This window comes from Bufo gargarizans, unplaced genomic scaffold, assembly GCF_014858855.1.
Source record: "Bufo gargarizans isolate SCDJY-AF-19 unplaced genomic scaffold, ASM1485885v1 original_scaffold_996_pilon, whole genome shotgun sequence".
Classification (NCBI taxonomy): Eukaryota; Metazoa; Chordata; class Amphibia; order Anura; family Bufonidae; genus Bufo; species Bufo gargarizans.
Window position 1 is genome coordinate 140,354 of NW_025334787.1, and position 24,630 is coordinate 164,983.

Here is a 24,630-nt window from a genome sequence, read left to right on the forward strand (position 1 = left end):
AAAACAGTTGGGACACTAAACAAATTGTGAATAAAAACTGAATGCAATGATGTGGAGATGGCAAATGTCAGTATGTTATTTGTAATAGAACGTAGATGACGGATCAAACGTTTAATCCGAGTAAATGTATCATTTTAAAGGAAAAATACGTTGATTCAAATTTTCACTGTGTCAACAAATCCCAAAAAAGTTGGGACAAGTAGCAATAAGAGGCTGGAAAAAGTAAATTTGAGCATAACGAAGAGCTGGAAGACCAATTAACACTAATTAGGTCAATTGGCAACATGATTGGGTATAAAAAGAGCTTCTCCGAGTGGCAGTGTCTCTCAGAAGCCAAGATGGGTAGAGGATCACCAATTCCCACAATGTTGTGCAGAAAGATAGTGGAGCAATATCAGAAAGGTGTTACCCAGCGAAACATTGCAAAGACTTTGCATCTATCATCATCAACTGTGCAGAACATCATCCGAAGCTTCCGAGAATCTGGAACAATTTCTGTGCGTAAGGGTCAAGGCCGTAAAACCATACTGGATGCCCGTGATCTCCGGGCCCTTAAACGACACTGCACCACAAACAGGAATGCTACTGTAAAGGAAATCACAGAATGGGCTCAGGAATACTTCCAGAAACCATTGTCAGTGAACACAATCCACCGTGCCATCCGCCGCTGCCAGCTGAAACGCTACAGTGCAAAGAAGAAGCCATTTCTAAGCAAGATCCACAAGCTCAGGCGTTTTCACTGGGCCAGGGATCGTTTACAATGGAGTGTGGCAAAATGGAAGACTGTTCTGTGGTCAGACGAGTCACAATTCGAAGTTCTTTTTGGAAATCTGGGACGCCATGTCATCCGGACCAGAGAGGACAAGGACAACCCAAGTTGTTATCAATGCTCAGTTCAGAAGCCTGCATCTCTGATGGTATGGGGTGGCATGAGTGCGTGTGGCATGGGCAGCTTGCATGTCTGGAAAGGCACCATCAATGCAGAAAAATATATTCAGGTTCTAGAACAACATCTGCTCCCATCCAGACGTCATCTCTTTCAGGGAAGACCCTGCATTTTTCAACAAGATAATGCCAGACCACATTCTGCATCAATCACAACATCATGGCTGCGTAGGGGAAGGATCCGGGTGCTGAAATGGCCGGTCTGCAGTCCAGATCTTTCACCTATAGAGAACATTTGGCGCATCATAAAGAGGAAGGTGCAACAAAGAAGGCCCAAGACGATGGAACAGTTAGAGGCCTGTATTAGACAAGACTGGGAGAGCATTCCTATTTCTAAACTGGAGAAACTGGTCTCCTCGGTCCCCAGACGTCTGTTGAGTCTTGTAAGAAGAAGGGGAGATGCCACACAGCGGTGAAAATGGCCTTGTCCCAACTTTTTGGGGATTTGTTGACACCATGAAATTCTGATTCAACATATTTTTCCCTTAAAATGGTATATTTTCTCAGTTTAAACTTTTGTTCCGTGATTTATGTTCTATTCTGAATAAAATATTAGAAGTTGGCACCTCCACATCATTGCATTCAGTTTTTATTCACGATTTGTATAGTGTCCTAACTTTTTGGGAATCCGGTTTGTATGCTGTGAAGAGGTTTTATCAGAAAAAATCTATCTGCGACTTCTATTAATATAAATATATATATGAGATGAAAGGGAAAGGAATTTTAGGCCAATTTATATAGACAGTGGTGATGTACGATCCGCCCGGCCACCAAAATGTCACCACAAAATCAAACAGAAACAATCATTTATTATCCTACATCCAGAGTAAGGAACTGGTAATATCTGTGTGTTACAAATTCTGTTTTCTGTCAAGGAATGAAAGAGACGTACAGAGATAAAGACACCAAGATATCACCGACCAAGAATATCACTGAACATAACATGGCGTCCGGACCCTCTGAAAAGGTAAGAGACACATACAAATGCCCAGGTTATACCAGCTGTACATATATAATTATATACAGGAGATGCCCAGGTTATACCAGCATGGTCCATATCACTATATACAGAAGATGTATAACTTATACCAGCCGTTATATATAATTATATACAGGAGATGCCCAGGTTATACCAGCATGGTCCATATCACTATATACAGAAGATGTATAACTTATACCAGCTGTACATATATAATTACATACAGGAGATGCCCAGGTTATACCAGCATGGTCTATGGTGGTTCAGGGTCACATTCTGTTACGCTTGTCTTCCCTGTAGTCTGAGGAGACAGTTTAGTAATGATGTATGAGTGTGTCCTCTGTACCGTGTGTTGCTGTCAGTGTATGTGCTGGCCTAGGATGTGAGCGGTCATGTTCTTCTGAGCTCCAGCAGAGAATCCTAATATTTTGGCCAACAAGTCTTCTGCAACATTCCTGCTTCCAGTGATGACCATGACCCACAAGAAGAAGGATATCAGCCAAGATTTGGAGATGTGGAGCAGCTTAGCCTGGGCAGCCCATGGAGAAACCCACTTCCATCAAAGTGCAAGATGAAGTGGCATGACTGGAGCAATTTGCTTTTTAGGTTGATCCAAGAAGGGTCCCGCCATCCATTAATGACAACTGAGGAGAAATGGAGAAGGCCAGCGCTGACTGACTGCATGTAGAACAGAACTCCACATCCAAAATGGTGGTGACTTTCACGAGAGAGGGCAGGGTGTCTGAGTCTCCCACCCTTGTATCTGGATTGACTGAAGATGACTCGGCTTCCCTTATGCCTGAAGGCCCTGTAAAGTGAATCCACCACTGAAGAGGTTTTCACTTCTGTGAAGCGAAGCAATGCAGCCCTGGTATCCCGAACATAATAGATAACGTGAACGAAGATGGCATCATCATCCATCATGATTGGAACCAGGACACTGAAAGAAGGGGTGAGGAGAGAAATGTGTGGGAGAGCCTGAGGATCAATGGATCCCTGTGCAGAAAGACCATAGAGAGGGCTCTCTGATGTCTCTGTCCTCACTGCAAAATCTGATGACCTGGGGGGCAGAATGAGGCCCACAACATAAGGCTTATTGGGGTTCCCGAGAAAGTGGAAGGTGAACCTTGGTAGCTATTTTAGAGGCGTGGTAAGGATAACTTAACAGTCTAACTGCAGTAGAGAGGGCTCATTAGGTCCATGCCTGGCCCGTTCTGCCTGGAGGACTGCAGAGATCTGTTCTGCCTTATACAGTTTGGGACATAATCCTGCAGAAAGCAAGAGATCAGAATCAGCTTACTGTGGAGCGAAGCAACGTTTCAACATTTCCAGACTTTTTGGCAGAAGTCCAACCCAATTAGCGAAGTATCTGGATATTAAGAGATGTCTTCAGTCTCTGCAAGTCCCTCACTCAATGTTCTACGATGCAGGACTCGGGGAGTTGGCGCTGAATTCTACACACATGAAAATCCCAGAGATACCAGGTCTATGTGAAGGAAGCCTGACCACAGAGTGGTGTCACTTTTATTGTTGCTGGGGATGTTATTCTTTCACAGGACTCCCCCGACTTCAGGGCATCTGTTGCTCTTTGGTTATGGTAGACCTTCTTTGTTCAGTTTCATGTCAGATGTTGATGGTCTTAAACTTGTGCTCATAATTATCGAAATACGCTCTTTATGGCTTATATGCGGGTCTGATGGAAGTTTTGCAGGTCTTTATTGTTTATTATGCGGTGTCTCAATGTTGCTTTTGGGTTCACACTGATTTTGTGTTCCAATATTTTTGGGTTGTGGAGCTTAGGTAGTTACTTAGGAAATGACGGCAGAGGAATCGGTTAAAAAGAGGTATTTCCTCAGGCAGCGATATTTGGAATCAGGGGAAATTGAGGGGAACTTGTTGGCTTCTATTGTACGGACTCAGGAGGGTCCTCGAACTATATCTTCTCTCCAAGGGAGAGGTGAGTGTTAGATGGTGATACCACTTCTATAGGATACCTGTAGGACTAAGCTGGTGGTTAGCGAGTAATCTGTCAGGAGTTTGTGTCGGGGCTTCTCCACCATCCATGAGAGAGACTTTAGCTGTGGTCTCGCTGAGGCCTGGAAAGGACCTCTCACTCCCTGAGTCATATCGACCCATCGCCCTGTTGTTTCCTGAAATCACGGTGTTTGTTCAGGCTTTAGCTAATAGATTATTAGGTGTCTGGTCTTCACTGATTCACAGGGACCGACTGGCTCTACACCAGCTGATCCATGGGGGTCAATCTTGTCAGTTTTTGGATATGCAGTCTTGTCCCAGTGGGTAAGATGGTATTTTCACTTGACGCTGCCAGGACTTTTGACAGCATTGATAAGAAGTTTCTTCGGGTGGTTATGGTATGAGTGGGCTTTGGTACAAAGTATGGGGGTCATCTATTAAGACCAGCATTTTAGATCATTTACTATCCACAATGGAGCAGATGTAATGGAGTTATTTCTGAAGTCGGTGATGGGTACCTTGCAGAGTTGCCCCTTTTCTCCATTTTTGTTGGCCATGGTGATTCAACCCCTGGCATACCTATTCCAGGCTTCTTTAGAGATAGTGAGTTTCAATATGAGCAGGGGAAGGATCGTTTCGCTCTCTATGCAGAAGACATGGTGCTCTTTGATGGCTCCTATTATGGTATCTGGCTGTTGCCTTCGGCTTTCTATAAGTTGAAAGGTTGACTTGGAAAGAAAACAAGATCCTTCGGATAGCACTGCTTTATGAAGGGAGTTATCAGGAATTTTAATCAGCTTTGGAGTTTGAATCAACTCTGACCGCCCCACAGTTTTTTATCAATACTTGCGGCTCTGGTGTTAGAGGTGCAGGTGATGTCTATGGATCGGTGTATCTTTAAATGCTATTTTAGACGGCAGCCACTTCTCTAGTAAGTAGAAGAGAGCTCATGTCTAATCTTTTTTTATTTATTATCAATATTTTTTCTTTATTCATCTTAATTAACACTTACAGAATTAAGAACATAAAATACGTGCATTCCCAACCAGCCAGTTCCCTCCCCCCAAAGTGCCGCCATGTCCGGGAGAAAAAGAAAAAAAAAGAAACACAAGGGAATACATGTATATATATATATATATATATATATATATATATATATGTGTGTAGGTACATACACATAAATACACACATATGTGCTCACCCATTCCATACTGCCCAAATCCTGAGCCATTTATCATATGAACCTTTATACCTATACAGAATGGCCTCATAATCTCTGATTTTATTGACTAATTTCAGCCACTGGTTAGCGTGAGGAGGGGTAGCTGCGAACCAGGAACTGGAGATCAGGAGACGGGCCACAAACATCAAGAGGCATTGCTCTGGCTTCTGGCAATTTAAAGAGGAAAGATCCCCAAGGATCCATAGCTGAGGTTGGCGAGGGAGCTCCATCTGCAGTCGCCGCACAAGAAATTCTTGTATTGCTCCCCAATAATAATCTAAGAGGGGGCAATCCCAAAACAGATGAAGATAATCTGAGTTCGGGCTCCCACAACGCATACAGTTGGAGCTATCTCGTAATCCACGCCTCTGAAGCCACAGGGGCGTTACATATATCCTGTGCATAATATTAAACTGAACAACTATGTGGTTAAAGCTAAAGGAAACCAAACCCATATTCTTCAATACATTTTCCCAAGCCTCAAGAGATGGATTGGGATACGTGAGTCTCCAGGACTTTTGTCCCGGTGAGAGACAATCCAAAAAACATGCCCTAATTAAGTGTTTGTAACAATAAGCTATCTTAGCCTTAACATAATTCTTTTTCCCTTTTAAGCTGTGCAAAAAACTCGACGTGTCTATAATTAATAAAGTTCTATCCACGATACTACAAAGTGCCAATCGTAACTGAAAATATCTAAACCAAAGTATTTCTCCTGTGTTTTCCTTCTGCACTATCTCCTCGAGAGAAAGGATCCGTCCATCACCAACTATTTGCACTATGTAGTGAATATTCTTGGACCTCCAGTACTGCTGGCAATCAAAGTCCCCCAGCACTGGAAGTCTTTGATTTTTCCATAGTGGGGTGCAAACCAATGAAGATGTAATAGAAAGCCAGCTCTTGATCAATTTCCAGGCCCTGGTGACAAGCTTAACAAAACCTCCAAACTCCTGCCTGCGGCTCATTAGGCATCCTGACTCTAATAGGGTAAAGAAGTCAAGAAAACCAAATTGATCCACTAATCTTTTACATACGGGCCTGGCCTCCAACTCATGAAAAAAACATAGCTGAGAGGCCATAAAGTATCCCCTGAAACTCGGAAGGTTCAAACCCCCCAGTTCCAGCGGAATTGAAAAATAATCCAGTTTCAGCCTTACCCGCTTTCTCCCCCATAACAAATCATTGATCATCTTCTCTATCAATTTAAAGAATTTATCCTCTATCCAAACCGGGGAATTTCGGAAAACATAAGCAGTTGGGGAAGAACTATCCTTTTCACCAAAGAGACCCTATCTCCTCTCGAAAGCGTAAACCGATCCATATTTTAATTTTAGATATAATTTGCATAATGGCCGGAAGTAAATTAAGTTGAACATAGTCCTGAATATTAGCAGAGACGTTTATCCCCAAGTACTTTATGGAATCCTCAACCCCCAAGTCCAGAGGTAGATTCTCCACTAACGCTTGTGTCTTATCTATAGGGAGGAGGGTAGTTTTGGACCAATTCACCTCCAGGCCTGAAAACCTGGAGTACTGTTCAGCAATCTCCATGACTTTTGGCAGAGTGGTATTGGTCTGTTGCATAAAGAACAGAATATCGTCTGCATACAAGGAAATCCGATCATAATCTCCCGCAATCCCAAATCCAAGAACCCCCGGGTCCTGCCTGATATTTATGGCCAAAGGCTCAATATAAATGTTAAATAAGAGTGGCGAGAGAGGACATCCTTGACGGGTGCCTCTTTCCAACATCAAAGACCTAGTCAGGATCCTGTTAATCCTAAATTTGGCTAGAGGGGATTTGTAAAGCAAACGCACCATGGCTATAAACTTTGGACCAAATCCTATTCTTCCCATAACCCTCCAGAGGAAACTCCACTCAACCCTGTCGAAGGCCTTAGTGGCGTTTAACGACAGGATCGAGCGGGCGGTCCCCCCGGGGGATTGAATATTAGCAAACAAGCGATGTATATTATAATGGGTACCCCTCCCGGGCATGAAACCATTTTGGTCTGGGTGAATTAGTCATTTAATCACCTTGGGCAGTCTGTTAGCCAGGACCTTGGAGAGCAGCTTGATATCAGTGTTAAGTAAAGAAATAGGTCTATAAGCACCCATCTCCAGAATATCCTTTTCCTTTTTTGGAATTAAAACTATAAGTGCCTGATACATGGAGGTCGGCAGGCCTTCTCCCTGCAACCCCTTTGTAAATACTTCTAAAAGATGCGGGAGGAGTATATCCCCATATTTCCTGTAGAATTCATAAGGAAAGGCCATCCAGCTCCGGGGACGAATTGCCTGATATTGACCCAAGGGCCAAATAGATCTCCTGGACGGTTATCTCCCTCTCCAGCGAGGCCCTCTGGCCTTCTGAAAGAACCGGAAAAGAAAGACCATTCAGATAAGCGTCCACGAGGCTGTCCGGCACAGGAGGAGCCGCCCTGTAAACTACTGCAAAATATTCCCGAAAAATCTCAGCTATACCCTCCAAGTCTCGTACAATCCTACCATCAGGCCCACGAATGCCAGTTATTTCCTTCCTCCTATTCTCTTGTTGCTATCCTAGCTAAGAGCCTGCCTGGTCGTCCTGACTCCGAAAAATATTTCTGTCCCTTAAAAAACAAACTGTGGTGGGCCTTATCCAAGAGGAAGTTTTTAATGTCCTGGCTAGCTTTCTGCATTTGTTTCTCTATTTTGTTCCGTTTTTTTTAAATAATAAGCTGCTCCGTGGTGCTAGCCACTAAGTTAATTAATTCCTTCTCTCTTCTCTTAAATGATCCTCTTAGTGCAGAGATTTTACTAATAAACAACCCCCTCATATAGGCTTTCAAAGTATCCCATACACAGCCTATACCAGCTGAGGGGTAGTTAATCTGCCAAAAAGAGGTTATCTGTTTTTTGATAGACTGATGGTCATCCATTATAGCCAACCAATATGGGATGAATCTAAATAAGGAATCTGATTTAACCTGACCTGGCCCTACCAGAATTTCTATTGAGAGGGGAGAATGATCTGAAAGGGTTCTCGTCCCATATTTAACTGATTTAATATTTCTAATATTATCTCTATTGGTCAGTGCCAGGTCGATCCTGGACATTGACCTCCCTCCATTACTAACACATGAGAAGACACTCTTTCCCCTCCCCATATACTCCCACACATCCACAAAGACCTGTGCTGCCCAACCTCCCCCCAAATGAGGGGTCACCATCCCTGAAAAATGGGTTTCAACCAAGCAAACTATTGCAGGGAGATAGCTCCGGATTGCGTCCATCACTGCCTGTCTTTTAGCTCTCTCTCCAAGGCCCCTGACGTTCCAAGATAAAATCTTAACCATTACTCAACGGGAAAAAAAAAAAAAACACCCCACGGGCAGGCGGCATACCCCAATATTCCTCCCCCCTCCCCAGCCCTCCCAGAACCCCATGACCCTCTTGCTCCATCACTACCTGTGACAGACCCCCTAACTAGGACCATCCCTCCCCCACTCCCTCAGCCGAGCCTCCAAAAATAGTGAAAAACACCAATTTTAGACATTTTTCCGGTCTAACCAATCCGTAGCCGCATCTGGAGTATCAAAAAAGAGAACATTATCATTAAACACAATCCTTAATTTAGCCGGGTAAAGAAAAGAGTATTTAATATCCTTGGACTGAAGACGTTTTTTAACATCCAGAAAAGTTCGTCTTTTATCTTGCGCTTCCTTTGAAAAATCTGGAAAAAAAGAGTTTACATCCGTTATACAAAATCGAGGGGGAATCTCGTGCTCGCCTCAAAATCATATCTCTATCAGAAGCGGCCAAGATCTTAATTATCACTGTCCTTGGTGGCCGCCCCAGAATGAGTTTACCCCCAGGGATTCGATGGGCCCTTTCGATTAAAAGTAAGGGTGAAAAATATTCCTTACCAAAATTGTCAAAAATAATAGATTGTATTATTCCTACTAGATTTTTATCGTCCACATCTTCTGTCAGTCCAATAATTTGTACATTCGATCTTCTGGACCGATCTTCTAAATCAACCGTTTGTTTTTTTTCCAGATAATTATAATCTATTTTTAATGTAGTGTTCTCTTCTTTTAGTATTTTCGCTTGTTGCTCCAAGTTAATCACTGTATTTTCTAATTCTTTAATTCTGTCCCGGATCTTTGTTAAATCGTCCTTTGTAATAAGAACATCTGTCTGTATTGACCCCAGTTGCACTGCCATGCTTTGTATCGCCTTTCCATAATTTTTTACAGCTGATAAAATTTCCTCTAATGGAAAGGAGTTATCCATAAACGTCTCCGCCTCTCCTATATGGGGGTCCCCCTCAAATGCCTCCTCCGATCTGTGTTCTGAAATATTTTTTCTCGTGCTGATATCCGGCTTCACTTTTAACCCCGACCTGGTGCTTAAATTTGGGGATCTCAGAAACTGGTCAATTTGGGAAGACTCTACTTGTTTTTGCATTGCTTTACCCCCAGTCAGGTCTGTCGAGCGTCTATTCTGTTTAGGGCCAATTCTTTCCTTTTTTTTTTTTTTTAACCTTCCCCTTTCCTCTCTTTTTTTTTCCTTTTTTTGGCTCAATTCCCAAATAAACAGTAACAAAGGTTAGTATAAATTGTTAGTTGAGGAGAGAGGCACAGTGGTAGGGGGTTAGGAAAGGGGGGAGTTATAGTTAGCTGTAGTTAAATGGGGAGGCGAGGGAGACCAGAAATCGCAAAGAAGTACATAATGTCCACGGGGGGCAATCAGGTTAGATCTCACCCAGCCAAGATGTTTGCAGTCCACTCCAGATCCCAGGACCAGCATTTATCCAGGAAGGCTGTGGAAGTAAGCCACGATCTTCTCACTCCGCCCGGACAGAGATGCGCAGAAGATAAAGTGCCGGGGACAGTCAGGGAGCCAAGAGGCCCCCGGAAATCCAACGCCGGGACAGAAAAACAGCTGGAAAGCAGGCCTTCCAGTCCCACCAAGCGGCATGCAAGGAACCCAGCGCACGGATCCAACACCACGGATTACAGCTCAGGAGGGAGAGACAGCGTTCGGGGCATCTGATCCTGCACCCCCGCAGCAAAACGGAGATCCGATGTAGGTGAATACTTCGTCACTAAAGAGGGTCCGCGCGGGGCCAGATCAGATTCAGGCTCTCGATATCATCATTCAAACACCTGCTCCATGGCAGCGCGGATAGATCGGCGGTGTTGAGGGAGGAGGGGGGAGGAGCGACGATGCGCAATCACGTCATCACGTCCTCCGGTCTAATCTTTATAAACATCTTCTTTGTACTCATTTACAACAATATCCTCTCTGTGTGAAAGACAAATGGGACGGTGATGTCGGCCGTCTTACTGATGAACAATGGCTGGGTGTCCTAGAGGTGGTGCCGGAAATATCCCTATGTGAGGTACCTAGACTTTCTGAGCTCTTCTTGGTGCATTGTGTTTATAAGATGCCTGTACTTCTCAAAAAAGTTCTGGTTAGGATGGATTCCATATATGATGTGGGGATGTAGCCTTAGGAGACCCTATTGGGTAGACATCTTACAACTTATTTTCCGGACATTCAAGGTTTGTGTCCCAGTTGAACCCAAGGCATGCCAGTGGAGATTTTAGATAGGAGCGGGGTGGGTGTTCTAATTCTATATCCGGCTTGTTAGGTTATTGTCTTGTATTGGTTGCAGCCATTATTATCAAAATGTATCGCCAAAGTGAACAACATTGTACGACATGAGATAGGGTCTACATGAAACGTAATGAAGAGAGAAAGTTTGAATCTGTCGGGGGGCCCTGGCTCAATGTGGTCGAGGTGGTATCAGTACATATGAGGCAGAATGTATTTGGGGGCGCATTCACTTTGAGTGGAATTTTGGATGAAATGTTCTATTATCCGGTATTACGCTGGTGCAGTTCTACCCTGGCTCTGCTGTGGCCGGCGTTTTTTTTGGGATGTTGAGTTTATCTGTTTGTACATTGTATGTTCTGCCTGTAATTTATGAATTTTTGTTTCTGTGCTGCTGCCATGGAGCAGCGGGGAGGGGGGGGGTTAGGATTTTTTGTGACTTTTGAAAACGCAAAAACGTAATAAAAATATCTGATTTAATTAGTTTCATTGTGGAACATTGTGAGCGTGATGTCACCATTCTCCATAGATAGAACATTATATTGTGTTTTATTATTAATGCGACTTCATATATTTCTTGTCTTTCATGTTTTAGGTTAAAGACTCATCTGCTTTAGTGACACAAATCAGCAGCAACAAATACAGGTGAAGTATAAAACCAAACCTTTAACTAAGAGTCCGGCATTCCAGATGTTATCTAGAAGGCTCCAGTGTATAATTTCATGATTTTACTATTCCATGACGTAAAGTCATGATTTTATAAAGGACACGGAGGCGAGTATTGCTATCTCTCTCTTTACTGTGTTTCCATAGCAGCAAAGAAAAAACTTTAAACATGCAGTAACTATGGCAACTAGCCCCACCCTGTCACTCCCAGTGTCCATATAACCCCTGGTCACACTGGAGCAGTCCTCTTTCTTTGGTGGTCCACAAACTGCAAACTGATGGACGCCCACACCTGACGAACAGGCTTCAGGTCTCCCGAACTAGAAACTGACAACTGGAACGGAGGTTCGGATCCGCCTTCTCACGACACTGTGCACAGACCGGACATCTCAACAGGAACCTCGATTAACGAAACTGCGAACATTCCGGACATCTTGATTCGAACATCAACCTAGGAAAAATCAAGCAAACACATATGGTAGTATACAAATCAGACGCGGGAAGACACATATCAACCGATTCACATAACTGAACCAAATCAAATTATCCATATGACAGATAAAACAATCGATATTCCAGGGAGGGAAAAACGGGTGGGCAATACTCGCCTCCGTGTCCTTTATAAAATCATGACTTTACGTCATGGAATAGTAAAATCATGAAATTTTATTCCAGGACACGGAGGCTCCTATTGCAAGTTTAAAGCTGGGCCACCACAGACGAGAAAGCATGAGATGGTGGCCTGAAGTAAAACTCCCGAAAGGTAGAAGCCCTAGACCAATCCGCTAACCTCATAACATCCTCTAAACGGGCACCGGAAACCGTCATAGAGGTGGCAGAGGCACTGCGAACCGAATGAGCCGTAAATATGGAGGTATCAATACCCGCCATAGATAAAACCCATTTGACCCAACGCGAAAGGGTAACACTGGTCACCGGGTGAAAAGGTCTACGGAAGGAGATAAAGAGATGAGGAAAGTCAGGAACACCGCAACCGACAGGTACGACGTTCATATTCCTGTAAACAAGTGCCAGGACAAAGCTGCGGAGACTCCGGAAAATATGGATAGGAAACCGAGCGAATGTTTGTCTTCGTACGCCGGGAGATATTAAACGTCACGCCCACCGGCGAGTAAGAGCGGGCATCATGATCCAACGCCCGGACGTCCGAAACTCTCTTGCAGGAGATCAAGCACAAGAGGGTGACCAACTTCGCCGAGAGTTGCCTTAACGACAGGACGTCGTTAGAGGGCCAATCCTGGAGAAAGGACAAAACGATGGAAACATCCCAAGTAGCGGAAAAACGCGGCCTCGGAGGCCGCGAGAGGCGAGGACCGCGCAACAATCTACAGACTAAGGGATGCTGGCCCGCCGGACGACCGTCAAACCCCGAGTGCCTAGACGAGATTGCAGACCTATACAGATTAATTGTCCGGTATGCCTTGCCCTCATCAAACAAGGCAGACAAGAAAGACAAAATAGCCGTTACAGGAGCTTCAGTGGGATCCAGATTCCCCGAGAGGCACCAACGAGCCCAGGAATCCCAAGCCGAGCGATAAGCTCGTCTGGTTCCGGGTGCCCAAGCGCTTGCCAGCAAGAAGCGAGCCGTCTCCGAAACTCCTGAGATCTCCCAGGGACCCCCGAGACTCTGCACGCGAGGAGGTGTAGAGTTCCCTCGATGAGCAGAGGGTGACACCTGACCCGCCGGATCCCTGAGCAGGTGAGGAAAAACGGGGAGCAAAACCGGCTCGGTGATGAGAAGATCCAGAAGGTGGGGGAACCACGACTGCGACTTCCAAAGGGGCAAAATGAGAACCAGTTCCGCCGATTGGCGACGGATCTGGAGAAGAACTCTCGGGATTAGAGCAAATGGAGGGAATGCGTACAGGACTGGAGTCGACCACTCTTGGAGGAAAGCGTCCACCGCTTCCGCTTCCGGATTCGGACGCCAGCTGAAAAATCTGGGAAGCTGAGCGTTGAGGCGAGATGCAAAGAGGTCGATGGAGAAAGGACCCCATCGAGATGACACGGCATCGAAAACCCCGGAATCCAATTTCCAGTCGCTGGCATCCGAAAGATACCGTGAACTCCAGTCCGCTCTCACGTTGTGGAGGCCCGGAATATATTCCGCGACTACCATGATCCCCCTGGAGAAACATTGGTCCCAAAAATCCATGGCCAAGTGAGTGAGCACTGACGAGCGCGTTCCACCCATAAAGTTGATGTACCGGACCGCCGACACATTGTCCATGCGGAGTCGGACACAAACCTTGACCGTGTTGTTGACAAAGCTGCGGATCGCCAGTGATCCAGCCAGCAGCTCCAAGGAATTGATGTGGAGCCTGGATTCGCTCCGGGACCACGGACCCCCGGTGGAGACGCCGTTGCAATGAGCGCCCCATCCGTGGAGACTGGCGTCCGACTCGATGACAAGGTCCGGCCGAGGCCCAAAAATGGCTCTGCCGTTCCACATGGAGAGGTTGTGGATCCACCAGCGCAACTCGTGCCTGGTCTCCGTATCCAGCACGATTGTATCGGCATAAGATGCACCCTCCCGAAGGTGAGCAATCTTGAGGCGCTGAAGCGCCCTGTAATGGAGGGGTGCCGGAAAAATTGCCTGGATGGAGGAAGCCAGAAGCCCTATTATCCGGGCCAGATGTCTCAGGGATATCTGAGGCAATGCAAGAGCGTGCCTCAACTGTTTCCGAATATTCAGAATCTTCGATTGCGGCAGACTGAGAGATTGTGAGACCGAATCGATCTGGAAACCCAAAAATTCCATAGTGGTGGACGGAATCAAACAAGATTTCTCCTGATTGATGATGAACCCTAGACCTGATATGAGGGAGATGGCCAATTGCAGGTGTGACAGAAGGGAAGCCGGGCTGGACGCCATGAACAAAATGTCATCCAGGTACACTATAAGACGCACCCCCCGACTGCGCAACCAGGCCACCACAGGGCGTAGTAGCTTGGTGAAGCACCAGGGGGCGGAGGAGAGGCCGAAGGGAAGGCACGTAAAACGCCACACCTGACTTCTCCAGGCAAAACGTAACAAATCCCTTGACTCCGGTGCCACCGGCACCGTGAGATAAGCGTCTTTCAAATCTAATTTCGCCATCCAATCTCCTGGAAGGAGCATGTCCCTCAGGAGATGAATCCCTTCCATTTTGAAATGGCGGTACCTGACGAAATTGTTCAGTGCCTTCAGATTGATGACAGGGCGCAGCTGACCCCCTTTCTTCAGCACCAGAAAGATGCTGCTCAAGATCCCCAAGGAGTCCCCGGGAGCCAACTCTATTGCCCCTTTGCCCCAAAGGACCGAGAGCTCTGAGTCTATGAGGGCGCGAGCGGACCCGGACGGCACCGGGATGCAAGGGGGGGGAAAAACCCACAGGGTCTGACACAAGTTCGATCACGAAACCCCGGACCGTAGACAAAATCCACGGGTCGGACGATACTTTTTTCCACGCATGGAAAAAGTACTTGAGTCTTCCTCCCACCGGACAACTGGACACAGGAGGAACATTGAATAGAGGACTCACCGTATGGTTTCCTGGAGCTAGGGTGTCCACGGAATCCCCTGCCGCGGTTGTAGCCGCCCCGGGTGGGAAAAAAGGATGGCTGATGTTGCTGGTCCTGCAACGAGGGTCTGTGGACAAAGGAGCCTCTGCCCGATCCACGGGCATAGGAGGAGGAACGGCCGGGCAGACGGCCCCTGAAACTGCCGGCCCTGGCTGAAAAACGGTTTGGGAAAACCTTGCGCATAGACGCTTGCGCCTTATCAAGGGCAGTAAAAGCCCCAACATATTTTCCAAGCTCCTTAATAAAGGGTTCTCCAAAGAGGAGCCCCTGGGCATCCTTGCCCGCCTCAGAAATAGCCAAATTAGCCAATTTCGGCTCAATTTTCATAAGAAGCGCTTTGCGCCGTTCTAATGGCCAACGAGGTGTTAGCGTTGCCCGTAAGGCAAACCGCTCTCTGAGCCCATCCCGTTAATTCTTCAGGATCAACCTGATTACCAGCCGCTTTGGCCGCCTCGGCCATGTCCAGAATCTTGGCCAGTGGCCCCATGATGTCCAAAACTTTATCCTGGCACGCCCTAAGGGCAGAATCCAGGCCTTTGCGGGGATTAAACCCCGTTTTAGTCAAGAATTGGACCATCTTGGGGTCCACCACCGGCGTCTCACAAACTTTATGTGGGATCAAGGGCCTAGGGCATTCAGCCCGCAGTTTGGTACGTGCCTCCTTTGTGAGGGGTTTACGGGCCATGGACTCAATGTACTGGGCTACATGCGTGGCGGGAAGCCACTCAGAAGACCGCGGGTGGTGTAGAGCATTGGGGTCAAACATAGGGTCCCCCAAAGGATCCACAAGAGGATCCGCAGACCCAGACGGGGCATCCGGGTATGCCGCAGTAGCGGATGGTGGTAAATCGATATTAATGGGGTTAACCGCGACCCCAGTCAAATCCTCCTCTGAGCCATGCAGGGAGTATCGCCGTGCCTCCTCATCGGACTCTCTATCAGAGTCAGAAACATGTTCGGGCTGTGACCGCGCCGACTTCCAACCACGCGCACGTTCTGCCTGGCGTGGACAGGCTCTTTTACGCGACCTCAGCGCGTCGTCAGTGGATGGAACAATGCCATCATTCTCAGTTGTTCTGGAGGTATGAGGGGGTTGAATAGCTAGGGCTTGGGTCACAGATTGAGAGATTGCCGTGGACATGGACCCCATGGCAGACATGATAGCGCTAGAAATTGAGCGCTGAATGGCCAAGCTCTGGGCATCCACCACAGGAGGTTCCCTGGTAGGGATGCTAGATCTCCTGGAGAGAAACGTGGCCCCTGGACTCCAGGTCCTGAGGGGGGGGCCGACATTAGGGGAGCGGGAGCGGGAATGGCGCGACATGAGAAGGGTTAGTCACCCTGTAAAGGCAGAAGGAGAAAGGAGTGAGAAAAAACAGACCGCTCAAGCCCAGGACCGGCACTGCAGGATGCTCGCCAGAAGAACCGCACCGGAACAGCGCGCGCACGAAATCCCGCGAGACCTCGGCTGCAGCTAGCACCCGAGATCTCGCGAGACGACGGAAGAACAAGAAGAAGGAGAGGAAGCGCGCGAAATGGCGCCGCCTCCTCTCAAGCGCGGACGAGCAGCGCAGGCCTGGGGACAACGCGGGGTAAGAGGGAAATACCCCGCCGAGAACTTCCTACAGTGCGCCCACTCCCCCCCAGCCGAAGCGGAACGCCGCAAACGGCGGGGATAGGAGAGGCAAGCGTAGGGAAAGATAGATATATAGAAATCTCCTAAGTAAAGGAGAAAATGTATACCAGAAGGAAAACAAAACCAGCAGGTTAACAACAGTATATACAATGCTATAAAAAGCGATATAATGTGATAAAATGCGATCTAATGCCCTAAGGGATGCCCAAAGGGAACATCTCAGGGCATAAGACAACTGCTACGGAAGTGTATACTTAACTGGAGCAGCAAAGAAAGAGGACTGCTCCAGTGTGACCAGGGGTTATATGGACACTGGGAGTGACAGGGTGGGGCTAGTTGCCATAGTTACTGCATGTTTAAAGTTTTTTCTTTGCTGCTATGGAAACACAGTAAAGAGAGAGACAGCAATAGGAGCCTCCGTGTCCTGGAATAAATTCATCATACCTCCAACCTACCAATAGATCACTTTCCTCTGTAATATTGCTGATTTTAAAGGAATTTTCCTATTTGGACAATCTGTTTTCACATAACAGGAGATATGGAAGTTAGGGGCCACAGATTGGGAGACCTCATCAGAGGTCTGCTGTTTAGACTACTGCATGGGGTGATCACTCATTCATTTAGAGGTCCATAGCTAGGTAGACACTTACTGTTCTAGAGGTTTGAAGCCATATACCCCTATCCTATACCCTAATATCTGTCCTTGGTTTGTGGGGAACATGTTTAGAAACACTTGCTTGTCCAGCAGACACCCCTATAATCAACTTTTTATGTAGCCTTCAACAATGGGAAAACACTCCATAGCAAAATGATGGTGGTCTTTCCAGTGTGCATGCTCAGCCTGGGTGCCCCTTCCTCCTCCTCTGCAGCAGTAGTAGAGCAGTAGACAAAAACATGTCTTCCGACACAATTAATAACAGAGCTAAACCAGACATCCAAATGATCAGTCTGTCTGATTTTGAAGTTAAACAAGTCTGGCCTTTTCCCTCCAAACCATTCTCTTCTTTAACCCTTATGGTAGCTGTGGGAAATGATTAGCTTCTCATCATTAGCCAGAAAGTCCCAAAAGTCTCTCGGTATTCATTAACCCTTTCCATAGTGCTGCGCAAACACAGTGCAAATGAGCAGCATATATATGACAACATACATATAAAAAGCAGTAGTGAAAGTTAACCCTTTAAAGTGCAATAAAGTAAGGAGTTAATGAATTTGCACAGGGGAAAACGGGCAAATGTTCTCAAACGTCTAGACTTCAAAATATCCCTGCTCCAGGACACTACAGTAGCAATACATTCATTGTGTTAAATTTTCAAGGATAACATGGACCGATAATATAAAAGTGGATGCTGAGAGGACGAGAGTGATGCATCTTCGTTTACTGTGTCACTGACCAACACGGCTGTAGAAGATGTGATGGCGGCCATATTACCTTGTCAGTTTACAATTCATGGATTTTGAAAAGCCTGACTTATCTTTTTAAGGGTTGAAGTGGAGTCAATGTTCCATTGCCGACAAACCGGGATAAAGTTTGAAGTGGAATCCAAGGCGATTATTGAATATTCACTGGAGTATGGGAATGACTACTTCAACCTGATCCAGGAAAACGGATGTGAATTACTGGGTCCCATATTCAATGTACAGGTCAAAGATGGCCGGGTGTCAGCCGTCTACCTACCACATTATGTATGTCTAGAAGGTAAGTGACAAATCATACAACCTGTGGACAAGGGTGGGGCTGTTTGTCGAAAGCAGCCATGTGTTTCTAATCCTGGACAACCCCTTGAAATGTTTAGGTTTTTACAGTTTCCATAGAAACATAGAAGAATGATGGGGAAGGAGAGCACATGGTCCATATTGTCTGCTCTTTCATTATTTCCTGTTATTCTTAGGATAAATACATGTTTAATTGGTGTAGAGAAATAATATATTATGCTCCAGTCACAACCAAAGGTACAGATAAAATTCTCCCACAATTCCTTGCATGTTCGGTTAACAGTGAGTCTTTGGAAAAGAAGAACAGTGAGCGTAGCTCTGAAGTATACACACATACAGGCTGTGACTGGGGACAGATCATTGATGGACTGCGGTTAGTCGGTTGTCTAAAGGACTTCTCATTTTCCAGATTATTTGTAGAAGCTGCCTGGAACCTTTTCGAGTTAGTTCTGAGCCATGACTGAGGTCACATTGCAGTAATCTATACCTTGTGACATCTGTGTCACTGAAACGGCCACATAACATCTTGGGAAATACCCACTATGGTAATAATTGTACCTGGAAGTCTCTCAGTAGGGACCTCACCGCATAGGGCACATCTCGGAGGGAAGGCCTTCTCGGAGAGGCTTTGTATAGACTACAGCTGGGGACTAGGAGGACTTCTGACTGTAAATATAAGAGCAATCTGTCAGTAAATTGACTGTAAATTGCCTCAGATACAAGGTAGACGTGGCTTAATAAAACTATTACTGTGCATTTACCTGAGATCCATTTACCTGAGATCCATTTACCTGAGATCCATTTACCTCAGATTCATTTACCTCAGATCCATTTACCTCAGGTCCATTTACCTGAGATCCATTTACCTGAGATCCATTTATCTGAGATCCATTTATCTGAGATCCATTTATCTGAGATCCATTTACCTCAGATCCATTTACCTCAGATCCATTTACCTCAGATCAATTTACCTCAGATCCATTTATCTCAGATCCATTTACCTCAGATTTATTTACCTCAGATTCATTTACCTCAGATCCATTTACCTCAGATCCATTTACCTCAGATCCATTTATCTGAGATCCATTTACCTCAGATCCATTTACTCAGATCCATTTACTCAGATCCATTTACCTCAGATCCATTTACCTCAGATCCATGAATGTTGTTGTTTCATTTACTTTTTGCAGGTTTTAGAAGAGACAAATCATTGATTAAATTTGGTCACTTCAAAGATGGGAAACTTACATTGAAAATCCCAACTGAAACTGAACCGTCCTATGTCGTACAGAAAGATCCGGAGTTTTCCTGCGTTGCTGCTGTTGGGGAAAATTTTACCTCTATTTGGAGAAGGAAGAAGACATTTTCATTAAATGGGTCGGTTCTCTTATACTTCCGGGTAGTTGGTGCTGACAAGAATAAAATTAAAGAGTACAGAATTCACCTCTACCTGGTTCCTACTAACAGACCACATTTGGAGGTAACATTTATGTGATCATCATTGGTGAAAAACACGGAGGTTAAATCATTGTTTCAAGGGTGTTAGACGTCAGCAATAATAACTGTCGACCATGGAAAACCCAAGTAGCAATTAGAGGGCACTTCATTTTTGCATAATTCAGTCTTCCATACTGATGCTCCTTTGCTCTGCTGATTTGTGATGGTCCCAACGGTGGCGTATCTTTATGTGCTATTTACCGTACTTTCCACAGTTTCGTATCTTCGGTATCACTGGGGCGACTACACGGATTCAGAGCTTGTCCTCCTAATTGAAAATAATAATCTCCTGAATATAAATCCTTGAGTTTTGTATGGTCAGGTTTTACTCACGCCTTTGTAGGAGAGCTGGGTGACCACCAGACTTGTGATTCACATTTGCCCCTTTTTTATTCTGCCCTAAAGCGGTTATAAGTGATTGGAAGTCAGAGATTTATTTTCTTTTTACTAGAAACTCGACGACATGAAGAAAACGCATGGGTTTAATCGGGTTGATAAACCTTCCCTAACCAGCAGTGTATACACCAAGACAAACTACATCATCACTGGAGAACCAAGTCCAAATATATGGCCCGAGGTAAAAGTATCAGCAGCGCTGAAAGCGCATCGCAAGTTTTCTTGAATCTTTGGCACACCTTTTGGTAAACATGGTGATATTTATCATTAATATCATTGGGGGACACAGAACGATGGGTATAGGTCCTGCCTGCCACTAGGACGCTGACAACAAGCATTGCAAAACTGATGGCTTAGACTCGGTGGGCAATACTCTATCCACAGACACAATGCTAATTAGTTTTCTTCATTTACAGTCCAGAAGTAGGTCCCACAAAAGACCCTGAGCCTCCTCAATTTCCTCTGGCCATTCCCTACATAGGGCCACTGCAGGTGGTACCTTCCCCCACCTCCTAGATCAGTTCACGTCCTCATGGGACTCTTCTGTCTCTGAGCCCAAGCAAAGCAAAATGCTGGCCTAAAACATGCAGAACTTAACTTGAGTGGTCCGGGAAACCATTCTTGTTAAGGATGACTTTGCTACTTAACAGAGGGAAGTCTTCTTCTGCAATAAAAGGCACTCATATCTGCTGTCCCCCTACCATGAGAATGATACAAATCCTCTTCTCTAAGGAATGGAAGGATTCTGAAAGACATTTGTTCACTTCCAAACTGTATCATGTTCCCCTTTCATGAGAATTTGATCACTTTGCTACTCCGTCAGACCACCTACAGGTGACTTTTCTCTCCAGAGCTACCACTCTTCCTCTGTCTGTTTCCCTGAGTGATCTCTAGCCATCACTAGTGTCAGCCTCCTAGTGGCAGGAGCTACACCCATGGTTCTGTGTCCCCCAAAGAATCCAAGGAGACAGAGATTTTACAGTTGTGAAAAAAAAAGGGAAACGGATGACAATAATGATTTTCCTTTTTCTCTCTCTTTTTGTAAATAAAGATGCCCTCTGGTTTCAGGATAAAATTTCTTATTCGTATTGATTCTTGTAGAGCCTGAAGTTCATGGTTCATACAGAGATCGAACACTGTCCTTTCACAGAGATCAACATCCCAAACAGTGCAGAGCAGATCTTACTTCATGTAAGGGTCAAAAGCAGCTCAGAGACGGAACCTGTGTGGACGGGACGGCTGACAAGAGGTATCACGTGGGTCATTTATGGAGGAGGGCCACGTGGTGTTCTTTTTTAGATTGTGTTCTTTTTTTTCCTTTTTTCTCCAGCCATGTACCTGTTGTGATCATAGGACAGATCATGTTAAAAAGCTTGAAGATTAGTGTTTTTGCAGGCAGCATTACTACATAAATGTATAGTCAATTAGTCCTGGTGTCAAGTGGAAGAGGCTACAGCTACTTGCTAATTCTAAATTAGTGGGTGGTTTACCTCTGGTGCTTAGTAGTTTGGGGACACTTACTTCACAAAGGATTATTTAAAAAAATCTATTTTCAATATTCAGTTTTTAAATAATTTTTGCCTGATTTTTATTCTTGGAAATGATATACGATATATCCTCCTTCTGTAGCAATAATCTCAGAGAGATGAAGGTTTTGAATGGGAGAGCTCTGTTTACAACACTGCACATGGGGTTGGGGGTTATCTGAAAGGTAATCCACTATATAATTGTAGGCACAGGCTTGGGATGACAGAATTACAGCTCTGTTGTCCACTTGATAGACCTTGATGAACATGCAGTGACTAGTATAGCTGATGCAGAGTAGGGGAGCTGTGCTGCTCTGTCCCCTCCCCTCACTCCTCCCTGGTCTGACTGATGGTCTGACAGAGAGTTTTTATTGAGACAGTAAATAAAAAAAATATATCCAGAAAACCATCCACTCGTTTTATATAAAAATAATTTAATTGAATATTCACATATAAGTTAATGTGTGATAACTGAGATTTGTGATGGAAGTGTGGGTTTAAGCAGATTACTGTTCCTGGTGACTCTGTGTAGGTGTTCATTACTTGGGACCTTGAACACTACACACAATATGTCCAAGCTATGAAACCTCGAGCCTCGAGCTTCTCTAATTCACATGAAATGATGTTGTTTTTGTGAGTCCGGTCTATAAATATATATTATTTCTATTAGCAGATGTTGAAGAGCTGTCAGGACAAGACACAGAGAGAGGTAACGCGGCTGTATTCTGGTGTTGTCCCGTTTAGTTGCATCCAACCATATGATCTCAATCCCATGCAAATGAAAGTGGCGACCAGAACACTGTGCTATGAATGCACTTAACCCCTTGCCGCCATCCACCGTACATTTACGAGGCTGACTGAAGCTACACAGGGATGAAGTGGACTCAGGAGCTGAGCCTGCACCATCTGCAGTCGCGGTATTATACACCTGACCTCTGCTTCAAAGGCCGGGATTAGCTACAGGAGCCTCAGAATCTAAGCAATCTGATAGAAGAGGGGCTCCTCCTGTCACCCCATGTCCACCCACCAATGTGACCACAAATTACTGATAGATTTCCATGGCGGCCATGGGCCCAGGTCTGTTTAAAGTGGCTGCATATTAGCCTCTACCGAAGTCCACTAATATATAAAAAAAATAAAAAAAACAACTATACATAACTGGTATCGCAATGTCTGTACCAGCGGTGAATAAAAAACACATAAAAACAATGCCACACAATTAATTCAATAAAAAAATTTAAATAAAAAGGCTTCAAACACCCTATAATGGTACCCATAAAAACAACAGATCACCCTAGAAAAAACTATCCCTCACACAGCTCTGTGGATGGAAAAAAAAAATAAAAAGTTATGGGATCTCAGAATACGGGGACATAAAAATATGAAAAACTGTCAGCGATAGGGTCTTTAAAGATGGCACCTGGTCCATTTTACACAGCAGACACCTGGAGGCAATGTCTGCGATCGGCAATGACGACAATTGCAGACCTTTAAGATGCCTTGGTAAGTTATGACCATGGCATCTTAGCGGATGTCCCCGGGAGCTCACGAAGATGGCGAGAACCGTTCTTTCACTCTGGTAGCCTTGAGCCTGCTAGAGGCTACCATGCCTTCCACAGCGATATTTCCTATGGAGTCCTGCCTTTGACAGGGCTTCATAGGATCATAGCGATTCTTCCATAGACTGCAATGGGATTCTACGGGAGAGGCAGTCAGATGATCACATGTTCAAATCCACCGGAAGGACTTAAAAAACGTGAAAAGAAAATCATAATAAGTTTGTTAAATATACAAAAAAATAAAAAAGCATAAAAGTTTAAATCACCCCTTTTCTCAAAAAAATAAAAATAAATAAAATGATCATGGGGATCGCCACAATCTAAAACACCCTTGCTATTAGAATCTAAATGTATTTATCCAGTACAGCAAACAGCGTAACGAAAAGACGTTAAAATGACCGATTCAACATTTTTTATTGCAATTGCAAAAGTAAATTGAATAAAAAGTGATCAAAAAGTCATAGGCACTCCAAAATGGTATCAATAAAATCTTCAGATGGTCCCACAAAAAGGCTCCTCCAGACAGATCCTGCTCATTGTAAATCTTGCAGACCAGCCACGCTCTTCCCACGGGAACCATCCAGTGCTGCTTTTGCAGCCCCTGAGGAGCCAGGGTTGAGGATAGGAGTGGTAGTGGCTTTGGCGGCAGAAAGTCTATCACAATGGCTTTCCTCACACCATTGCTCCTTAGGGCCAGTGCAGTGTTAGGAGGGCACACCCTTTCTTGCCTCGGGGTACTCACTGGTGTCGGGCTTCTGCCTGATAGTAGTTTGGGGTGCCCTTGGTGTTAACATTTGTATGGGTACAAGGCGGGGGCACGTAGAATGCAATGGCCGACGTATGGTTTAGTAGTCAGTAACCAGGCCAGATTTAAAAGAATAAATGTCTCTCTTTACTGCAGTGAAAAATGAGGGTGGTAGTACTTCGGTAGTACTTCCAACAGTCTCAGGACACAGTTCTAACAATGTACAGTGTAAATCTTCTCTCAGATGGTTTTGTATGGATCTTAACAAGAATGGGAGTTAAAGTACTGTTTAACTTATATCCTTCCAAAGTCTCTTTCTGCAGAAGATCTGTTACTTCTGCAATAATGGCTGTAGTTCGCTTTAAGATGCAACCGTCCGGGTTGTGTCCTAGTGTGAAGCGTGTCCTAGCAGTTCTCTCCTCGCTGCAGTAAAGTCTAATAGCTTTAGACAGCACAATACCTTACTGACTGACTCCTGTGCTCGGCCATGAGGCTTTTGTGACCTTCTTATCCTCTCTCGTTCCTTCTTGAGTACTGGACACATGGTGAGGGCTTTCTTTCAGTAGATGATCTTCACAGAAGG

At 45.2% G+C, this 24,630-nt stretch overlaps 1 protein-coding gene across 1 annotated transcript in view; it reads left to right on the forward strand.

Annotated features, from left to right (window-relative positions):
• LOC122924295 (NACHT, LRR and PYD domains-containing protein 1b allele 3-like) overlaps positions 1 to 24,630 on the forward strand; it is a 29,371-nt gene that overhangs the window by 1,234 nt on the left and 3,507 nt on the right. The window contains exons 2-8 of the mRNA XM_044275250.1: positions 1,821 to 1,912; positions 11,320 to 11,369; positions 18,093 to 18,307; positions 19,515 to 19,804; positions 20,273 to 20,398; positions 21,319 to 21,466; positions 22,414 to 22,452. Of these exons, the coding sequence (XP_044131185.1) occupies positions 1,823 to 1,912; positions 11,320 to 11,369; positions 18,093 to 18,307; positions 19,515 to 19,804; positions 20,273 to 20,398; positions 21,319 to 21,466; positions 22,414 to 22,452 (958 nt within the window). The 5' untranslated portion in view covers positions 1,821 to 1,822. The remainder of the gene's footprint in view (positions 1 to 1,820; positions 1,913 to 11,319; positions 11,370 to 18,092; positions 18,308 to 19,514; positions 19,805 to 20,272; positions 20,399 to 21,318; positions 21,467 to 22,413; positions 22,453 to 24,630) is intronic.